The sequence below is a fragment of the Rhipicephalus sanguineus genome, chromosome 3 (genome assembly GCF_013339695.2).
Source record: "Rhipicephalus sanguineus isolate Rsan-2018 chromosome 3, BIME_Rsan_1.4, whole genome shotgun sequence".
Classification (NCBI taxonomy): Eukaryota; Metazoa; Arthropoda; class Arachnida; order Ixodida; family Ixodidae; genus Rhipicephalus; species Rhipicephalus sanguineus.
Genome location: NC_051178.1, coordinates 71,801,131 through 71,820,058, shown reverse-complemented (window position 1 = coordinate 71,820,058; position 18,928 = coordinate 71,801,131). Strand labels below are relative to the sequence as shown.

Here is an 18,928-nt window from a genome sequence, read left to right as displayed (position 1 = left end):
ATAATCATATCGTGGTTTTGGGACGTTAAACCCCAGATATTATTATTATTATATATTGGTAATGGGTTGGAAGCATTCAACAACCGCGTTTTTGCAAAGCAGTTTCACGCATAGGACCCAGGTTCGAACCTCGTTCCATCCTGGAACTTTTTTCTTATTTCGTTTTTTTTCTTATTTCGAGCGATACTGGTTACGACACCGGCGGCGGCGGCGGCGGCGGACAACTACGGTGCCAAAAACGGCCGCTGATGTGATCTCAAAATAGCTTTCGCTGTAAAATATCCAGGTTATACCCTACATTCATCGTTTCCGGAGCGCTCCACCACAGCGTCTTTCATAATCGTATCCTGGTTTTGGAGCATTAAACCTCAACAATTATATTTATTCGTAGTGTCTCGCATGACATTAAAAAAGTGGCGAGCGGTTACTGAATATCAGAATGAATTTCAGGCAGGCCGACTTCCTTCCGGAAAAACAGAAGCGACATGCTGTTTATAAGTCACTGAAAAGCGTGCACCTTGAAGGTTTAAGCAAAATTGTCCGGATGTGGCCACCTCGAAATCTTCACCGATCAGACCCATAAATTCAGCAGTGTGTGCCCTTTGATGACACAAAGCAACAAGGGTTGGCCTTTGTGATCAATGAAGCACGACAAAATTCACCAACTGGGGTGGTGTATGCAGTTACCCTCAAACGTGACAGGACCTACTTTGGATAAACCGGGAGTTTTTAGTGAAAGGGGACGTGAGCGTAACTGGAATGTAAAAAGCAAATCAGGAGGCACCTTCGCTGAACATTGTAACAATAAAATGAGCTTTCAGAATTCCTTTCCTTCAAAAATATTCCTTGCACATAGATATCTGAAAAGACAACTTTTATTCTTCAAATCCAGTGATCAGACCGAAAGTTATATTGTCGAGGCATTCCATATCACCTGGAACTTTTGCAACTTCAGCGCGGTATGTTGTTCTGTGTTTGTTACAACCATTGACGTCATACCGATCCTATTAAAAAAAGATTAAAAAATAAATCTCGGAACCAGTTTGATAACTCAAATGTTCATGGCTTTTTCACAAGTTGCACGTTTTCAATTTATTCGCATTTACCTTTACATCGGTTGATATAATCATTGTGCCATCCTTGTTCCACATCATTTTGACACTCTGTTGACTTCATTTATTCTCTTAATAGGTTCTTCGCACGGTTATTCTTGTACGGCCTTCATGCATATATTATTTTTACCTCACGTTCATTCGTTAGCAACCTTTGCGACAGCCTGCAGAATTTTTCATGTTTACCGGCACGTGTACTTGTGACTCTGTGGTCACGTGCTTAGTTTGTGTGAAAAATGCTTGTGCCTTGATTTCAAAGAATTAACAGTTGACAGTCTGCACCTGCGGTGTCTTGCTCGTTCCTTCCGTCTGTTTTTTTTTTCTTCCGCAGCTATACCCTCATTGAAAGTATGAACCAACTAGCCCGCAAGAACGTCCTATTCAATGAAGGAACGTAGGTAAAGCACCTGCCAACCGTTTCGCGGGTGTCCTATCTTCGTCAGGAATACACGTAGCGGCCATGCGCATTTATTTATTACTTATGTACATGGTACAGGGGGACCCTATATGTTCATATTAAATAGCAAGAGATATTACAAATTACATTCGCGGACAGCAGCACTATTTCTACTTTGAGGCAATTACAAACACAATAGGTAAGAAATAGTATATCACAAACGTAAAACCAAACTAAATAATAAACATCAAAGGCTAGATACGAAAAAAAAAACAGTTGTTTACATGTTTTTTGCAAAAGATGAGACAACAATAGTTCGTAAATAATGCTCGTCCAAGGTGAAGCGAAATATCAGCAAAAGAATTAATCGTCAGTAGTAAAAGGTGCGCGCGTACTAAATATAAATGTGTATGTATAAAAAACACGGTTGATCCCTCCGTCATAGGAATCGGAATAACACGAAAGTAAAACGTGCCCTTACAGAAGTAACTGAATGCTTACTGTACATTGATATAGGAAAGTTTGCACAATGTATATTTATGTCTGGCAGCTAATGGCGCCATTTAACGTGTATGCACCCACTTTGGTGATTGGTGGTGCATCTTCATCCCGATGACTAACCTCCCTGCTAAATGATTAAACAAACCCTTGTGGTACCTGTAGTAGTTAGCGGTGAAAGCGTACAGAGAACTAGGTGTGATAGCCAGAAGAGCGTCGCATATTGGACGCAGAAATGTGATTGAACACCACGGCCGGACTAGAGGGAAACGCAAAGCGCGTCGTGCCACCCCGGTAGCCCGGCCGCGATTTTTTTCGGGGCGAGAGCGTAAGCATGCAACGCGGTGTCACAGCCAGGTGAGGCAGACGCGCGTCGCAGAGCTATTTTCGCTTTGTATTAGCGTGATGCTGAGCGAGGCCGACGCTTTTACGACGCTTGGGCAAAGGTCGCCACCTCGCGGTGTGCTAAGGCATTGACAAATTTGAACTTCTATTGAAAACACGCCGAATGGGGCGTACGCGTAACGCTTTGCAGGTGCTAGTCGCGGAGGCCACAGCAATGACGAATTACTTCACCTTACCACTCCCAGAGGTCAACACCACCTAGCCGACCGGGAGAGTAGTAGATATAAAAGGCGCGTTCGTAAAGCCTCCAGAGTCTGTAAAAAAAAAAGACCGTGGCGCAGTGAATAGCGTGCCCGGCATCTGCTGTTGCGGACCGAGCGGTCGTGGGTTCGATGCCCGTTGACGGTACCTTTTTTTCTTTGCCATCTGATTGTGTATATTTTTTCGACGTCATTTCCGTGACTGAAATACGTCACTGAAGTCTTGGTGGACCCCTGCATGAAACACTTTCGTGTTAAAACACAAGTGAAATACAGTGCCCGAATTGAATCCGCGACCTCAGTTGTAACTGCACAGCGCCATAGCCGCTACGCCACTGAGGTCGGCATTCGTTTAGCAATAATCCAACGTGATGACCATATCAGGTCACACAACTGTCACCATTGGAGCACACCACTCGACTATATAACGCGTGCGCATTTAATTAGGCGGGATCATGACCACAGTGGCAGGCTGGTCCCTCTCGAAGTAGCGGACCTGGTTCTCGCCAAAGTCCACCATTTTGCGCTCGCGCGCGAAACCGATGAAGACCTCTGCGAGCGAGGTGTCGTTGACCAGAAAGTCTTCAAACTTGATCTCCTGCTGCAGCGTGTGCAGTTTGAAGATCACCTCGCTCCAGATGAGGGGGTAGTCGGCGTTCGGTTTCAGGCGGTAGCGCATCTGATCCTGCACAGACAAGACGCGCAGAGGCGGCATTTCGTATCATAGCATAAACGTCCTCAACGGGGCCGCGAAGCAACCATCGTACCTCTAAGTGATCATAGAACGACATCACATCCGTGCCACTAAACTTTTTCGAATCGGTCAAGTATGCCAGGAGTTGCTATTCGAGAATTTTAGTTTTCTTTATAGACAATTCTTACCACTCACGTTTTTACGGGACACCGGAGGATCATACGTCACCGCAACGCTGATATCCTCTTTTGGTAGTTTTGTTTCAATGAGAGCACTGAAGCGAGTGAAAATTTTTGCAAATGTTTTGTAGTTAAAAAAAATGCCGTTGGATGTCGTTGCCCGCTCTGCCACCGCTGTAAATTCCTCCGGTAGCCGGTAAAAACGCAATTTTCTGTTATACATGGGTCGCACGCCGACAACACTAAGGCACTCGTGTGGCCGCGTGGTCTCTTTCACGCGTAGAGGGCATTCAAGTTTGCTGTGCGCATTTCAAGCAATCGGGCCTCATAAGCTTTTTGCTCTACGGCAGGGGTCTCAGACACACGGTCTGCGAGCCGCATGCGGCCCGGGCACCTCACGCTAGTGCTCCGGCCCGCTTATCACTGTATTCGTCCTATATATTTTTCTAAAGTTTTCTTAGTAAGTATGAGCTTCACAGAAGTTAATGGTGTCAAGCATTTTCTTCGTGATGAGGCACCCCATGCGGTCACCATATATGCTAAGACATAACCGTGGAACAAATACAGTACATTTCAGAATCGGCGTCCAGATTTTAGTCATTCTCGTGATCAGTCTCGATATATCTTTCGAAACGTGACGTCCAATCTCGATCAGCAACCCATGTATAAAATATGGGAATATGGGAGAGGCCTTCTTTCAAATGGCAACGCTAGCTGACATTGTGTTCAACCCCCTGTCGTAAGACCGTCACAGTGCGATTAGCATTTTATTTTTGTTCTCCTCTTTAAAGGATTTATATTTCTTTAAATAAACAACCACTGGCTATACTATACTACCACACCGGTGCGCCGATTACTCCTTTAAAGACGATAGTCTTTCTTGGGGAACTTAAACGCAGAAATTTTGGTCTGTCTTTCTGTCTGTCTGTCTGTTTGTCGGCACGTCACCCGATTCAGTCAACCGGCCAAAGTTGAACCACTTGCTTACCGCCCACCCATCTTGAACTGGTACGGTTGCTCATACTTGTGAACGTTGTCGATCAAAAAGTAAATATTACGCATATCTGAGGCGTAACATCATTAGGTAAGTGTTAGGTGGTGTGTTCCTTTTGTTAAGACGTTTATTGACGGCGAGATTGACGGCGACGATGCACAACGACAGAGTGCAGACTCGCAGACTCTCACGAGCACGAGCACGAGGGGCGTGCTCTCCGAGGATAGGCGAAGAGGGTGACCCACTAGGAGGCGCTTGAGAGGACGACCCATTAGAGCGTTCCAATGCTTCTCTACAATTACCCCGGGTACGAAAAGGGAGCCGCCTGGCGACCTAACAGCTGGTCACTATGAGCGGGTCATGGTAGGGCTTGAGGCGCTCCACGTTGACAATGTCGCGCCCTCGACGGCGCATGTCGGAAGATGGTTCAATAGGTTCAATCAGGTAGTTGACCGGGGATGTGCGTTCGACGACACGGTAGGGGCCTTCGTATTTTGGTAGTAGTTTGGAAGAGAGGCCAGTTGCAGTGGTAGGAACCGAGAGCCATACGAGCGCTCCAGGGAGGAACGTGGGTGCAGAAGTGTTGGTGGCACTGCGAATTCTCTTCTGCCGCTCTTGGTCCTGCGTAGTAAAGGTCCTGGCTAGCTCGCGACACTCCTCAGCAAGTCTGGCTGTGGCAGAAATAGGCGCACACTCCGATCGATCCGGCGTGTATGGAAGGATTGTGTCGATTGTGTGCGACGGGTGCCTGCCGTACAATAAGAAAAAGGGTGAGAAACCAGTGGTGCTTTGAGGGGCGGTATTGTAGGCGTAGGTGACGAAAGGCAGAATCGAATCCCAATTTGTGTGATCGGCGGCGACGTACATCGATAGCATGTCGCCGAGCGTGCGGTTAAAGCGTTCGGTGAGGCCATTTGTCTGCGGGTGGTAAGCAGTAGTTTTGCGGTGAACAACGTTGCACTCTTTGAGGATGGCTTCGACGACTTCCGACAGGAAGACACGGCCTCGATCGCTGAGCAGCTCCTGGGGTGGACCGTGGCGCAGCATGAACCGGTGGAGCAGGAAGGAGGCTACATCGCGCGCTGTAGCCGCGGGGAGGGCGGCAGTTTCGGCGTATCGCGTAAGGTGGTCTACAGCGACGATGGCCCAGCGGTTACCAGCCGACGTCAGAGGAAGTGGCCCATACAAATCGATGCCAACGCGCCCAAACGGCCGGTCAGGGCAAGGTAAAGGCTGTAGACCTGCTGGTGACTGGTGCGTTGAAGCTTTGCGGCGATGACAATCGATGCAGGAGCGAACGAACTTCTGCACGTAGCGGTACATCCCTCGCCAAAAGTACCGTTGGCGAATGCGGTGGTATGTTTTCGATACCCCAGAGTGCGCACACTGCGGATCAGCGTGGAACGATTCGCATATGTCAGAACGGAGACTGCGGGGTATTACTAGTAGCCACTGGCGGCCGTCGGCGTTATAATTGCGTCGGTGAAGGAGGTCGTCGCGAATGGCGAAATGATGGGCTTGACGACGCAACGCGCGAGTGGATGGTGTTGCCGACGGATCAGTGAGCAAGTCTATCAGTGAAGCGATCCACTGATCCTTGCGCTGTTCGGTAGCGATGGTGTGAATGTCGATGAAAGAAACGGCATTGTGAGACATTGAGCTGTGGGTATTGTCGTCAGGCAAGGGGGAGCGCGAGAGTGCGTCGGCGTCAGCATGCTGACGTCCGTTGCGGTACAGCACGCGGATGTCGTAGTCCTGTAGGCGAAGTGCCCAGCGGGCGAGGCGGCCTGATGGATCCTTCAATGATGACAGCCAGCATAGTGCATGGTGGTCGGTGATGACATCAAATGGGCGACCATACAAATAAGGTCGGAACTTCGTAAGGGCCCAGATAATCGTCAGGCATTCCTTTTCGGTGACGGTGTAATTAGTCTCGGCTTTGGTAAGCGTACGACTTGCATATGCCACGACATATTCAGGGAACCCTGGCTTGCGCTGCGCAAGGACAGCGCCAAGGCCAACACCGCTGGCGTCCGTGTGTACCTCTGTAGGGGCCGTAGGGTCGTAGTGGCGTAGTATGGGAGGCGACGTCAACAAACGACGGAGCTTCGCGAAAGCTTCGTCGCACTCTGACGACCACGAATTGAGCGGCCCATTACTTCCGAGGAGCTTCGTCAGCGGCGATATGATAGTCGCGAAGTTTCGATTGAAGCGCCGAAAGTAGGAACACAGTCCTACGAAACTGCGCAGTTCCTTGACGGACGTAGGTTTGGGGAACTCGGTCACGGCCCGAAGCTTGGCTGGATCGGGGAGAATACCGTCCTTGGACACGACGTAACCGAGTATTGTCAGCTGCCGTGCTGCAAATCGGCACTTCTTTAGATTCAGTTGCAGACCGGCCTCGCTCAAACGCGTCAAAACATGCCGCAGGCGTTGAAGATGCGTGGAGAAGTCCGGAGCGAAAACAACGACGTCGTCGAGGGAGCATAAGCATGTGTGCCATTTCAGGTTGCGCAGAACGGTATCCATCATGCGCTCAAAGGTGGCGGGCGCCTTACACAGCCCAAACGGCATGACGTTGAATTCGTACAAGCCGTCGGGCGTGACAAAGGCGGTCTTCGGTCGAGCGTCATCAGCCATGGGTACTTGCCAGTACCCTGAGCGCAAATCGAGAGATGACAAGAATTCTGCGCCTTGCAGGCTGTCAATTGCGTCGTCTATTCGCGGTAGTGGATACACGTCCTTGCGAGTGATCTTGTTAAGTCGTCGGTAGTCCACACAGAACCGCACAGAACCGTCCTTCTTCGCCACAAGAACGACAGGAGACGCCCAGGGGCTGTTAGAAGGTCGAATAACATCGCGGCGAAGCATCTCGTCGACTTGCTCGTTGATTACACGGCGTTCTGTGGGAGATACGCGATATGGACGTTGGCGCAGTGGCGGCTGGGTGCCAGTGTCGATGCGATGCGTAACGGCGGACGTGCGGCCGAGAGAAGTTTGAGCGACATCGAAAGAAGAGCGAAATTCTTCCAACAGGCGCAGAAGCTGGGAACGCTGGACTGGCGTAAGGTTGTCAGCAATGGAGGAACCAAATACATCAGCGGGTGATGAACCAGACGTGGAAACAGCACCGAGCGTACTGGAACTGTGGCAGTGCATTTCATCTGGTTCGTCCATAACTTGTGCGTCTTCGAGGGGTTCCACGCTACCGAGACATTCCCCTTGCACCAACGTGACACTGTACGGGAATGGATTGATAACAAAAATAGACGTGCTGCCCTGAGTGACTTGCACGGTCGCGAAAGGCACCAGCAAGCCTTTCCTCGTGCAATCACTACAGATGGCGAGAGGAGTGCAACGGTGTCGGAAAGACTTGCGCAGTAGACTGACACCGCCGTTGACGAGTTTGCAGGCACCTTGGTGTCGTCTTTGACATGTACCTTGCCCGCAGCCGATGGATTGTCTGCCGGCATCCAATCAGGGAACGGTGAGAGCTCTATTTCGGCTGGTGCGCAATTAATGACGGCGTCGTGGAGGGAGAGAAAATCCCATCCTAGGATGACGTCGTGAGAGCAGGCTGGAATTATGATCAATTCGACGGCGTACAGAGCATCCTGAATAATGACACGGGCGGTGCACACCACTGTAGGGTGAATACTTTGGGCGCTGGCTGTACGGAGGGACAGACCGGAAAGTGGCGTCGTCACTTTTCGCAGTAATCGGCTAAGTTTGGCGTCCATGACGGATACGGCGGCTCCAGTGTCGATAAGGGCAGATGCGCGAACATCGTCCACATACACGTCTATCACGTTCGATGGGCTTCGCTGAGGGCTTTCGCAGTTCGATAGCGTCGCAGCCCTTGCCTCGTGGACTGCGACGACTAGTTTTCCTGGTCACGTGAGACCGGACGTGGCCGCATGGGCGACAGTGAGCGACGTCGTGGAGACGGTGACCGGCGGGTAGATGTTGCGGCGCGGGACGTCGGTGACATAGGCGGCGCTTGGTCATAATAAGGTCGGCTTGATTGGCTGGGGAGGGCTGATGCGACCCGAGGCGGCTCCATGCGATTGCAGTAGCGTGCGACGTTACCGGCGCAACCGCACGCGAAACAGATGGGGCGGTTGTCGGAAGTGCGCCAGCGGTTCGCGGGTCCCATCCATGTCGCAGAACGGGACGGACGAGACGGCTGCTGATATGAGGGCATTGTGGGCAGGAGTCGGGGCCTGGGGACGACGTCGACGTACGTAGGCGGCACAGCCGCGTCGAAGGCCTGGGGTCCGACGACGGCCTCGGCGTAACTTCGCGGTGCAGCCACAGGAATCGCTGGGGGCGGCCTGGCTACAGCTTGCGCTTAGCTTAGTGGCGCATGCACTGGAGGCGGTTGGTGGTATTCAGGAATGACCTCTGCGATTTCCTGCTGAATCGCTCGGCGGAGAGGAGGCAGGAGGGTAGTGGGCGGCTGGTCAACACGCTGCGGTGGAGCGAAAGCCAGTAGAAAGATCTGGCGGGCAATTTCCTCACGCACGAACGACTTGATTTCGGCGAGCAAGGTGGAGTGGTCGGAAATGGCCGACAAGCCCGCGAGATCAGCATCGCGTGATGGCGGTCGACGGGTCATCAAGCGCTGCCGGCGCAGCTCCTCGTAACTTTGGCACAGCGTCATGACCTCTGCCACTATGCGAGGGTTTTTGGCCAGCAGCATGGTGAAGGCATCGTCGTCGATGCCTTTCATAACATTCCTGATTCTCTCAGACTCCGGCATGCTCGCGTCGGCTTTTTTGCACAAGTCAAGGATGTCTTCAATGTAGCTCGTGAACGATTCACCGGCCTGCTGTGCCCGTTCACGCAACCGCTGTTCGGCTTGCACCTTACGGACGGCAGGGCGGCCAAACACGTCGACGATGGCGGTCTTGAAATCGGACCACGTCGGGAAATCGGATGCATGGTTGTTGTACCACATGCCTGCCACACCCGCGAGGTAGAAAACCAAGTTGCTCAGCTTGCCTGCTTCGTCCCATTTATTTGGGACACTCACCCGTTCGTAAATCGTGAGCCAGTCCTCCACGTCGGTGCCATCCGCGCCGGTGAAGACAGGAGGGTCACGGATGCGGGGGACACCGGGACAAGCGGTCGGAGCAGGAGGCGGCGTTTGCTGAGCGGCGTCTTGCGGCATGGTAGATGGCACGGTACGGGATCGAAGCTCCAGGGGCATCGAATGGAGACCGAAGTTGTGGTGACGGTACAGCACCTCCACCACTTTGTTAAGACGTTTATTGACGGCGAGATTGACGGCAACGATGCACAACGACAGAGCGCAGACTCGCAGACTCTCACGAGCACGAGCACGAGGGGCGTGCTCTCCGAGGATAGGCGAAGAGGCTGACCCACTAGGAGGCGCTTGAGAGGACGACCCATTAGAGCGTTCCAATGCTTCTCTACACTTTAATAGAAAATACATAGATACGCAATTTTAAAAACCTTGATGGTATGCGTTTAACCTTGAGACAGTAACGCGTTTATTAAAAGATTGCCACAGCTGAAGCGATCAGCGGTCCAAGCCGAGCAAGCGCGAGCGCCAACAACAACCGTCTTCGTCTTCTTCTTTCGCAGGCGTTCTTGTCTGCGCCCTACCATGTTACAAATCACGCCCCCGCGGAAAAGGAGCCATCCTGGCGACCTAAGGAACAGGTACAACTGGTGGGTCATAATGCGGCTTCAGCCGATCGACGTGAACAGTCTCGCGGCCGCGACGACGGCGGTCCGTAGATGATTGAACAGGCTCAATCATATAGTTAACTGGGGATGCTTGACGTAGGACGCGGTAGGGGCCTTCGTACTTAGGCAGTAGCTTTGTGGAAAGGCCAGGAGCGGAGGAGGGAGCGCGAAGCCACACCAACGTTCCAGGCGAATACGACTGAGGAGGGAGGTTTTCGTCGTGACGGTCCTTCTGGCCCTACTCGCCCTACAATGTTACAACCCTAGTTTCTTAAGGTGCGCTGAAAATGCGACTGCGCTGAAACTTGTCTTCCTCCGTGCCCTCTGCACAAGCTCATGTTGTGTTTCTGTTTCGGTTCAGTATTGCATTGCACGAATGACAGGGGGCGCCGCTCTGGCATTCCTGTTTTACCCAGGCGACGTGTAAGTAAGAGAGTTTGTGGAGAGTACTCGCTGAGTGCGGACATTTCTTCTCCTTCGGCGCATCGCGCCAAACAGCGTGTTCGGGCTGGCCGGCGTCCCAACCAGTCGCGTTGGTCACCGGCGGTCTTCGCCTGCCGCTGCGCCGGGACTACCAGCCAGCAACACAGCACTCATGTTTCCCGACGTATTGCCAGATGGCGTCCATATCTCACGCAGCGCCTCTTCTATCGTCTTTAGACGACATTTGCAGCGAAGCACGCAGATACGCGGCCAATTTTTTTGACCGCTCGCGCACTAGAAACTACACAGCGGAAATGGCAAGACAGCACCGTAAGGTCGGAATCTCGACACGACTTTGGACATCTCCCTTTTTTTCCTTCGAAAGTGCTGGCGCCGCTAATTCCATTTCAGGCGTGCGACTCGAGGAGGCCGCTCAGGCTCCGTCACATCTGTACGCGTTTGGGGCTATATAATGTCCTCTGATCACTTGCACCACGCGGCTGTGGGAGCGTTTTGCGCGCGAGTGGGAATTCCCGTTCGCCATTTGCCGGATGAAATCGCTGTGTTAAACTTATAAAAGCCATCATATGGCATACCGTGCGTAGCATTAAAGCTGTCAAATATTATGACGCTTCAGTTGCGATGTTGCCACCATTGTGATGTACCATTCAAGATACTCTGGCCGACTTTATACAATATATTTTAGATGCGAAGTATCTTAAGGCGGAGCTCAATCCGGTGGTGGTGGTGGTGGTGGTGGTGGTGGTGTGCGGCGTGACAACCCTTACTGCGCATGCGCATACCCTCTCCACACACCTCCTCTCCACTCACCGTCTCCCCTTCCCCTCTCCACACTCCCTCTCCCCTCCCCTTCCTATACCCCTCTCCCCTCCCCCTTTCCACTCTTCCTCAGAAACGCGGGCTAGACATGCCCAAATTCTCTCCTGCGCAACGCCGCTATGAGCTCGAGCGCAGGCGCATCCCCTCCCCTTCTCTCTCCTCTTCTACGCTGCCCCCCTCTCGCCCACCTGTCGACCGCGTTCCCCGTTCGCCCTGTGAGAATTAACGGCCAGGCTAGATGGAAGATACGACGCGCGTAGCGTCCCTCTTCGCGTTCCACGACGCGAGGTCGGTAGCATGCCCAACGAACGCCAACGGAACGCGATCGTGCAAGTGCTCCGGCTTCGCATCGGCTCATGGTCCCATTTAGCGGGAGATGGCGTAATTTTTTAGTGTACTGGTGGCTCCTTTCGCTCGTGATTTCCTGCACATTGCCACTGACTGGTATGATGTTACGATCAACTTTAGATAAAATCCCGAGCAGCATGGCACCGTTCCGTGAACAGGCAGAGCGTTTAGTTATTAAGTTTCTTAGCTAAAAGTCATTTCTTAGCTAACCAAAGGCACTTTCGCCGTTCTGTCATCTATCTATCTATCTATCTATCTATCTATCTATCTATCTATCTATCTATCTATCTATCTATCTATCTATCTATCTATCTATCTATCTATCTATCTATCTATCTATCTATCTATCTATCTATCTATCTATCTATCTATCTATCTATCTATCTTGTGGGAGAGCACGCGCGCCCATTTCCTTTCCTTAAGGCTGGCGCGATCGCGAACTGACGGCGGGAGCCAAGGGACCACTAGGAGAGGAGCACCGCCGCCCTTTTCGGACAACCCCTTCTTTCCCGCCGCTCCTCGCGCCAATCCTCGCATCCCGGCTCGCGGGAAAGGGAACTCGCCCTGCGAGGGAAACAATCCTCGCAGTGGGGATGGACACGGGAGGTGAATAAACAACCGAGGAGACGGGGAGACGACCTCTCTTGCTCTGCTGACCTGCGAGGTACCACCTCACCGCCCCAAGTTCCGCGAGCCGAACATCGACCGAAGGTGTAAGCGTTACCCTTCGTTTTCTACTAGAGCGGACTATCCCTCTACGCGACATTTGCGCGTTATTGCTAGAGTAGCAATAAAGTGTTGTTTGTTGTTCTAGCCTGTTGCCTTATTCGCCCGAACCCGTCGTAGCTGCGATGACTCGCGCTACGGGAAGGGGACGTTGACACGTGCACGGTACGACTATTTGCGGCTGGGACCGGAGCTAGGCTTCTGCACCAGCCGTGCATAGAGCGGACCCCTTCAATCTATCTATCTATCTATCTATCTATCTATCTATCTATCTATCTATCTATCTATCTATCTATCTATCTATCTATCTATCTATCTATCTATCTATCTATCTATCTATCTCGCCGCCTATGCCTTGGTGCTCTCGTGGTCATCACCTTAACGCATATGACAAAATTGGCATAGGAGCACATGAGTAAATGACGAACGCGATTCGCAGGTCATCACATGAATAACGTGACTTCACTATAGCGTACGTCATGAAAGCCTTTCCACCAGCCACGTGTGGCGCATATGCGACCACGGGTATGTTAACATACGCGTGGTCGCATATGCGCCACACGTGGCTGGCACATACCCGCGTAACACGGCCCGTGGTCGCATATGTGCCACAGGCGATTCACAGTCTACATCAACCTATGATGAGCGAGAACAGATTTGAAACCTTAACGCGATAGCTTCAAGAAGCCCCGATAAGCGACGCGAGAGCTTTAAGAAGCCCTGATGAGCGAAGAATCCCGATGGAAGAATATAGAGCCGGAATCAAACTCGGGCATTCCGCACGGCAGTCGAATGCTCCCCTACAGAGCCACGCCAGCACTGTAAACCGCTTAGAAAAAAGACCTTACACAAGCGTCCTGTCGGGGCAGCGCCAATTGTGCTCGTAGTGTTGGCTATCCAGTTTCATAACACTGCAGTAAACATCACCCATGTGCGCCTATGACTCCGCAAGCTATAGTCAAGTGTTGCTCGAATACGCCGACGACCTACTTACGCACATAATCGCAATGTAGCATGCGATTCGTTGCAATGAAACTAACGTCTCTGCTCTAATGTGAGTGCTGACGTTACGTCAGACCATGAGCTGCGCTTTACACGCCAGTGTAGTAGGCGTGCCTGGCAAGCCTTGGATATTCGCACAACTGCTCAATTTGCACAAAAACGTCCATCTACCTCGTAACGCTTGGCTCAAAGGAACAACTCACAGGTCCCTTATTTCATTCCCCTAAGACGACTTGAAGGCGAGAGCCGTCTTGTTTTTCTTCTCAGTCGACGTATTGATGCTCCCCCGGGCCCCTCCTGAAGTTTTCTGCACCTCACCTGGTTTTGCAGTGGCTTCCGTGATCGGCGCACCTTTGACCAAACGACAATGGCATGTGGTTATATCATACAGAGTCAGTGACGTCATAATGACGTCACAAATTTTGGAAATCTGTGATATCGGGATGACCTCTATGGTGAAGTCATCAGGTGATGGTGAATTTTTGCCTCACTCGTGTTGACGCCGACGCCGCAGGACGCTGACACCGACGGTCAATTTTCTCGTTTGATGAGGCATCTAAGGCTTTCACCTTAAGAAATCGGCACTGGCTGCAACTCGCTGTAGGCTTCACATGAAATCGATTCGCTCAAACCATGGCATCCCTAGGAATTTTTCAGTGCTTTCAGTGGTTCAAATTCGTGGAAGCTTCGAACTAATGAACCGAAGCTGTAAGTTGCCAATACTGGTCGCTCTCAGAGCAAGAAAGACAGACACCGGGATCAAAAGTGCGGCTCATATGTTGAGGGATGGCTGGTCTGACTTGCATATTAAATATATCTTTGCCCTAGTTCTCAGGCAGCAGATTCGTTTTGCGATCACAATGGCCTTATTAAGGCGAAAGCCTCAAATGCCTTATCAAAGACGAAATTTGACCATCGGCGTCCCGCGGCGTCGGGTACGAGTCATGCAAAAAAATCTGCATCACGTGATGATGTCATCATATGACGTCTCCATGACGTCACAGATCACCAAATTCTGTGACGTCATTATTACGTCATGACGTCACTGTGACGTCACGTCACGTAACATCACATGACGTCGTAACTTGGTCAAAGATGGTCCCATCACGGAGGCAATGCAAAACCAGGTGAGGTGTCTCCGATCTTGGAGGCAGTGCAGAACCACGTTAGGTGCAGAAAGCTTTTCAGGGGTGACGGGGCAACATCAATACATCGATTGAGAAGAAAAAGAAGATGACTTTCGCCTTCGAGTCGTATTCAGCGAATACATAAGGGAGCCTGTGAGTTTGTTTATGTGGGCACATATAGCTGAAGAAAGCTTCGTGCCTTATCGGTTTTTGCAATTAGCAATTGGTTTAGTGCTGTTACATTTCGACTGTGTGTCTAGTCTCACTCCCTCAATCTTGAACGTAAAACACTGTCACGATCTTTTGCAATAAACCGTCGATACAGCGCTAATGACCATGGAGACGAAAGGTGGAAATGTAGAATGATCTTCGGTGTGCGCTCGCGGGACAGCTGTCTGAAAACATCGACAGTCGAGATTCACCCGATTCTCAACCTTTCAATAAATTCCTTCCATGCGACAATATAATTGAAATGTTACTTAAACGAGGGCACAAACGAATCTGCTCACGTGGGTTCCACAAGCAGTGCATTCGGATGCTTCAGATCTGCGCAGAAATGACCGAAGGAAGCGAGACATTGGTACTGAACGTTATCTCACACCGACACAGCAGCGGTGTGGTTTCGGAGGCCATGCAAAAATGAGGACTTCGCGCAGGACTCAGAAGCTTACCGGAGAATGAAGTTGCGCATCCAGAACAAAGCGTGAAAAATGAGCCCGTCGCAGTATTCATTGGACACCAATCATTTATGTCGACAGACTAATCGGGAGAAAGGCTACGGCGATTTATTCATGTGCGGGGCTCGCAAATGAATTATTTTCTAGCATTATCGCCGCGCATGGCATACGCCGGCTTCTTACGCTCATCACTGCTGCTGAGGCTTTCTGAAACTCATTTCTCGCAAGGTCGCAGCAAACAGCGTGTCTACCTTGGGAAGTTATCAGTGTATAGTAAGGAGTGCGTGCGCTCACCTCCCGCTTCTCGGCGATGACCGACTGGGGGAATTCGCGCTTGATGCCCCGGTTGATCTCCTTGATGGAGCCGTCTTGCATGCTCTGCGCCACGGTCAGCTTGACCACGATGGTGCAGCCCTGGGTGGCCGACTGCTTCAGGGCCACCGTGTCGCCGACGCGCGTGAAGTCGCCACCCGACAGAATGCCGACGCGAGTGCAGAGCTGGTCGCACTCGCGCATGCTGCAAACAGTGCGCACACGAGGTGAAGAAATCAAACCGCAACTGTAATAATTTTACGTTCCAAACCAATATACGAATACGAGGTGCGATGGATTTGGATAATCTAGGGTTCTTTAACATGCACCTAAATCTAAGTACACGGGTATTCTTTGCTAAGCTACGAAGGTGGGTTTAGCGCAACAAGTCAGCCAACCAGAAGCACGACCGCAGGAACGCGGGGATAGAGCACGATAACTTCAGATGGGAGGACCCCGTCAGGCGTTAATGCGTTTTGTCCTAAGTCTAAACTTGTACACTTGAATAAAAATCGATTCAATTCAATTCTACTGCGGCTTGCAGACGTATGAAAAAAAAAACGCCAGGCCTGCGCGGAAAGCGCAGCACAGTCACAGCGAAAGCTGGAAGAGCGGCATTTCTAGAGCCCGTTATAAACACTCTTGTGGCTACTAATACAAGTACATTAGCAACGTACCCACTACGCCACAAGTCAATTTTTGGGAAGTTGGGAAGCACCCATTACGACATTATTCGTAATTCTGCGGAGAAGCGAGGTACCATCTGTGAGGCATTAGTGTGCACTTTGTTATTGCGGTGGTTGATGGCGATGAAGAATTATGGCTGAGCCCTTTGTAATGGGTTGGAAGCTTTAATCGACCCACTAGTTACGTAATTCATATTGTGTGACACCCGGTCGTCATTTAACTGTCCCACCACGCTTTATAACATACGTTAACCGGAGAAACGGAGAGCGAAAGAGAGAAAGAATTAACTTTATTGAGAGTCTGAGGATATGGATCATGGGAGCCTTATGGGCTTCCTTGGCAACCAATAGAAGTGCACTTGCCAGGAACCCACTATGCTATAAATCATCATAACTTTTGTGAAGTAGGGAAGCAGCCACTATGCAATTTTTCGTCATTCTGCGGAGAACCGTGGTACTTCGCTAAACACCTGTAAGGGATTATGTACACTTTGTTGATGCTGTGGCTGAATGACGATGAAGCATTATCGTAGAAGCCTTTGTAGTGGGTTGGAAGCACTCAACAACCCACTCGTTGCGCAATTTGCATTGTGTGACGCCCGGTTACAGAATTCGCGTTTGTGTGACGCCTGGTTGTTATTTTACTCTTCTACCACACTACATTACATATGTTAATGTGGTTCCTTCCCGACATGAAGCCTGTATAGGGTCTTCTTGCAACGCAGTTTGAAGCACCGGCATGGCTTGAGGTAGAACTACTGGGCTCCCACGCAGAAGGCCCAGGTTCGAACCTCGCTCCATCCTGGAAATTTTTTATTGCCTTTTTTTTCTTATTTCGTGCGATAGTGATTATGGCGCATTCACACTGAGACATTCGGCGGTGAGAGCGCGCGGAATCCGCTTCGGCGGCAGCGACATCCGGCGGAAAAGCCCCTTCCGCGCCGATTGGTCCAGGACCGATTTTTGCGGCAGCTGCCGCCGGATTCCCTCACCGCGAACCAATCGGAACGCGAGTCAAACATTCGCAAAATGGTGGCGTGCTTGTGACATCGCAGTCGTCGAAGCCCGTAGCGACAGCGAAATCTTTCGTAATCATCCTGTAGTTCTGGACAACTGCCAAGTGTTGCCGTGACTAGCATCTTTGCAATACACCTGCAGGAGGATCGAAAGGTGGGCCAGTTGGTAATTCATTTTCTTCGTTCAGCGAACTGGGAGCGAACTAACACTTGTCAACAACTTGTTAACTTGTTAACAACTTGTTAACTAACAATTTGTTAGTTGTTAGTGAGCGCTCATCTTATGTGGTTCCTCGCTTCGTCCTTTGTGTTTTTTTCCGCGCTCCCAGTTCGCTGAACGAAGAAAATTGCAATACAACATCGCGAACTCTCAGAACGGGCAGCATTATCTTGGCGCGACCAAGCTTCTCGCGTCTTGCAAATCAGGACGAACCAAGCGCAACTGCTTGCGTCGTTTCTTGTTCGGCGAATGCATGTTTCTCCACGTCAGACATCGCCAGGAAGTTGCTTTTCAGCAGGCCCAGCAGTTCGACGACCCTGCTCCTGTTTATGCGCTTCGCCATAACGAAACGCGAACACAACGCCACAACGCAGAGCGCGTCGATGCCAGCGTTCCTTCGCGCGATGGAACGATGACAACTAGGCGCCCAAATTTCGGCGGTGTGGTTGGTAACTAGTGTGAACAATGCGGAATTTCGGCGACACGAGAATTCCGGTCGCTGTGGCCGGCGGATTCCCCAGTGTGAATGAGCCATTATGGCTCATTCACACTAGAGAATCCGCCAACACACGTTCAGCAAGTCCTTTTGCTGTATATAATTCGTGTATAGCGTGAGGCGTCGGTTCAAAGTTTAAACCGGATGAACCGATATATAGTTCAGGCAACGCGTGCTATAGGACTGTGCACAACGTTGTGCTCACCAGTGGGACGTGAACAGCACAGCCATGCCGCTGGAGCGCTGGATGCGCGTGATTGCGCGGAACAGGCGGCCTCGGGAAATGGGGTCCACGCCAGACGTGCACTCATCAAGGATGACCAGCGCAGGGTCTCCAACCAGGCTCATGGCCAGAGACATCTTGCGCCGGCTGCCAGAACTACGAACAACACAATGAAGGTTATGCGAATGCCTTACGCTCTGAAGTTCTTAGACATAGTCTACATATGATATACCTTGTTATATACTGCTAGGAGAACATTTTTTTATGTATTAACACGAAATTCAGCCAACACGCTCTAAAAGAATCATAAGCCAATGAGTAGCGACATATAAATCCTGTTCGCTGCAGAAAAATAAGCCATTGGTACATACTATTGTCTTTGAAACACGCAGAGCAGGGAGCAGGACGTGTCGTCAATGACGCAACTCTTTTGAGGCATGAGCCACGGTCTTTCCTCTATATTTTGTATCCTGTAGACAATAATTTCGTTTTCAGATTACTTTATATGGTGCGTCTGCTGGCTGTTTTCCTACACGAAATGATTCGGTGTAACCGAAAATGAATGAGCCTATAAAATATCAGCAGCGCCATGCGGTGCTGAGGCCTTCGTATAGGAGGCTCTGAATTATTACGTGTTG

The 18,928-nt window shown here is 50.8% G+C and overlaps 1 protein-coding gene across 1 annotated transcript; it reads right to left on the bottom strand.

Moving 5' to 3' along the window:
• Positions 1–3,023: 3,023 nt before the first annotated feature.
• On the bottom strand, positions 3,024–18,449 carry LOC119384970 (phospholipid-transporting ATPase ABCA3). Its single transcript, XM_037652565.2, has 3 exons — positions 18,273–18,449; positions 15,632–15,854; positions 3,024–3,297 (listed from the first exon to the last, which is right to left on the bottom strand). Exons 1-3 carry the CDS (start codon positions 18,425–18,427, stop codon positions 3,052–3,054), a joined length of 624 nt encoding a protein of 207 aa, XP_037508493.1. The 5' UTR covers positions 18,428–18,449; the 3' UTR covers positions 3,024–3,051.
• Positions 18,450–18,928: the final 479 nt, after the last annotated feature.

Coding starts and splice junctions, on each gene's coding strand:
- LOC119384970 (XM_037652565.2), bottom strand. CDS start 18,427: ATGTCTCTGGCCATGAGCCTGGTTGGAGACCCTGCGCTGGTCATCCTT. Junction 15,855..18,272: donor GTGCTGTTCACGTCCCACTG/GTGAGCACAACG, acceptor CACTGTTTGCAG/CATGCGCGAGTGCGACCAGC. Junction 3,298..15,631: donor TCATCGCCGAGAAGCGGGAG/GTGAGCGCACGC, acceptor TTGTCTGTGCAG/GATCAGATGCGCTACCGCCT.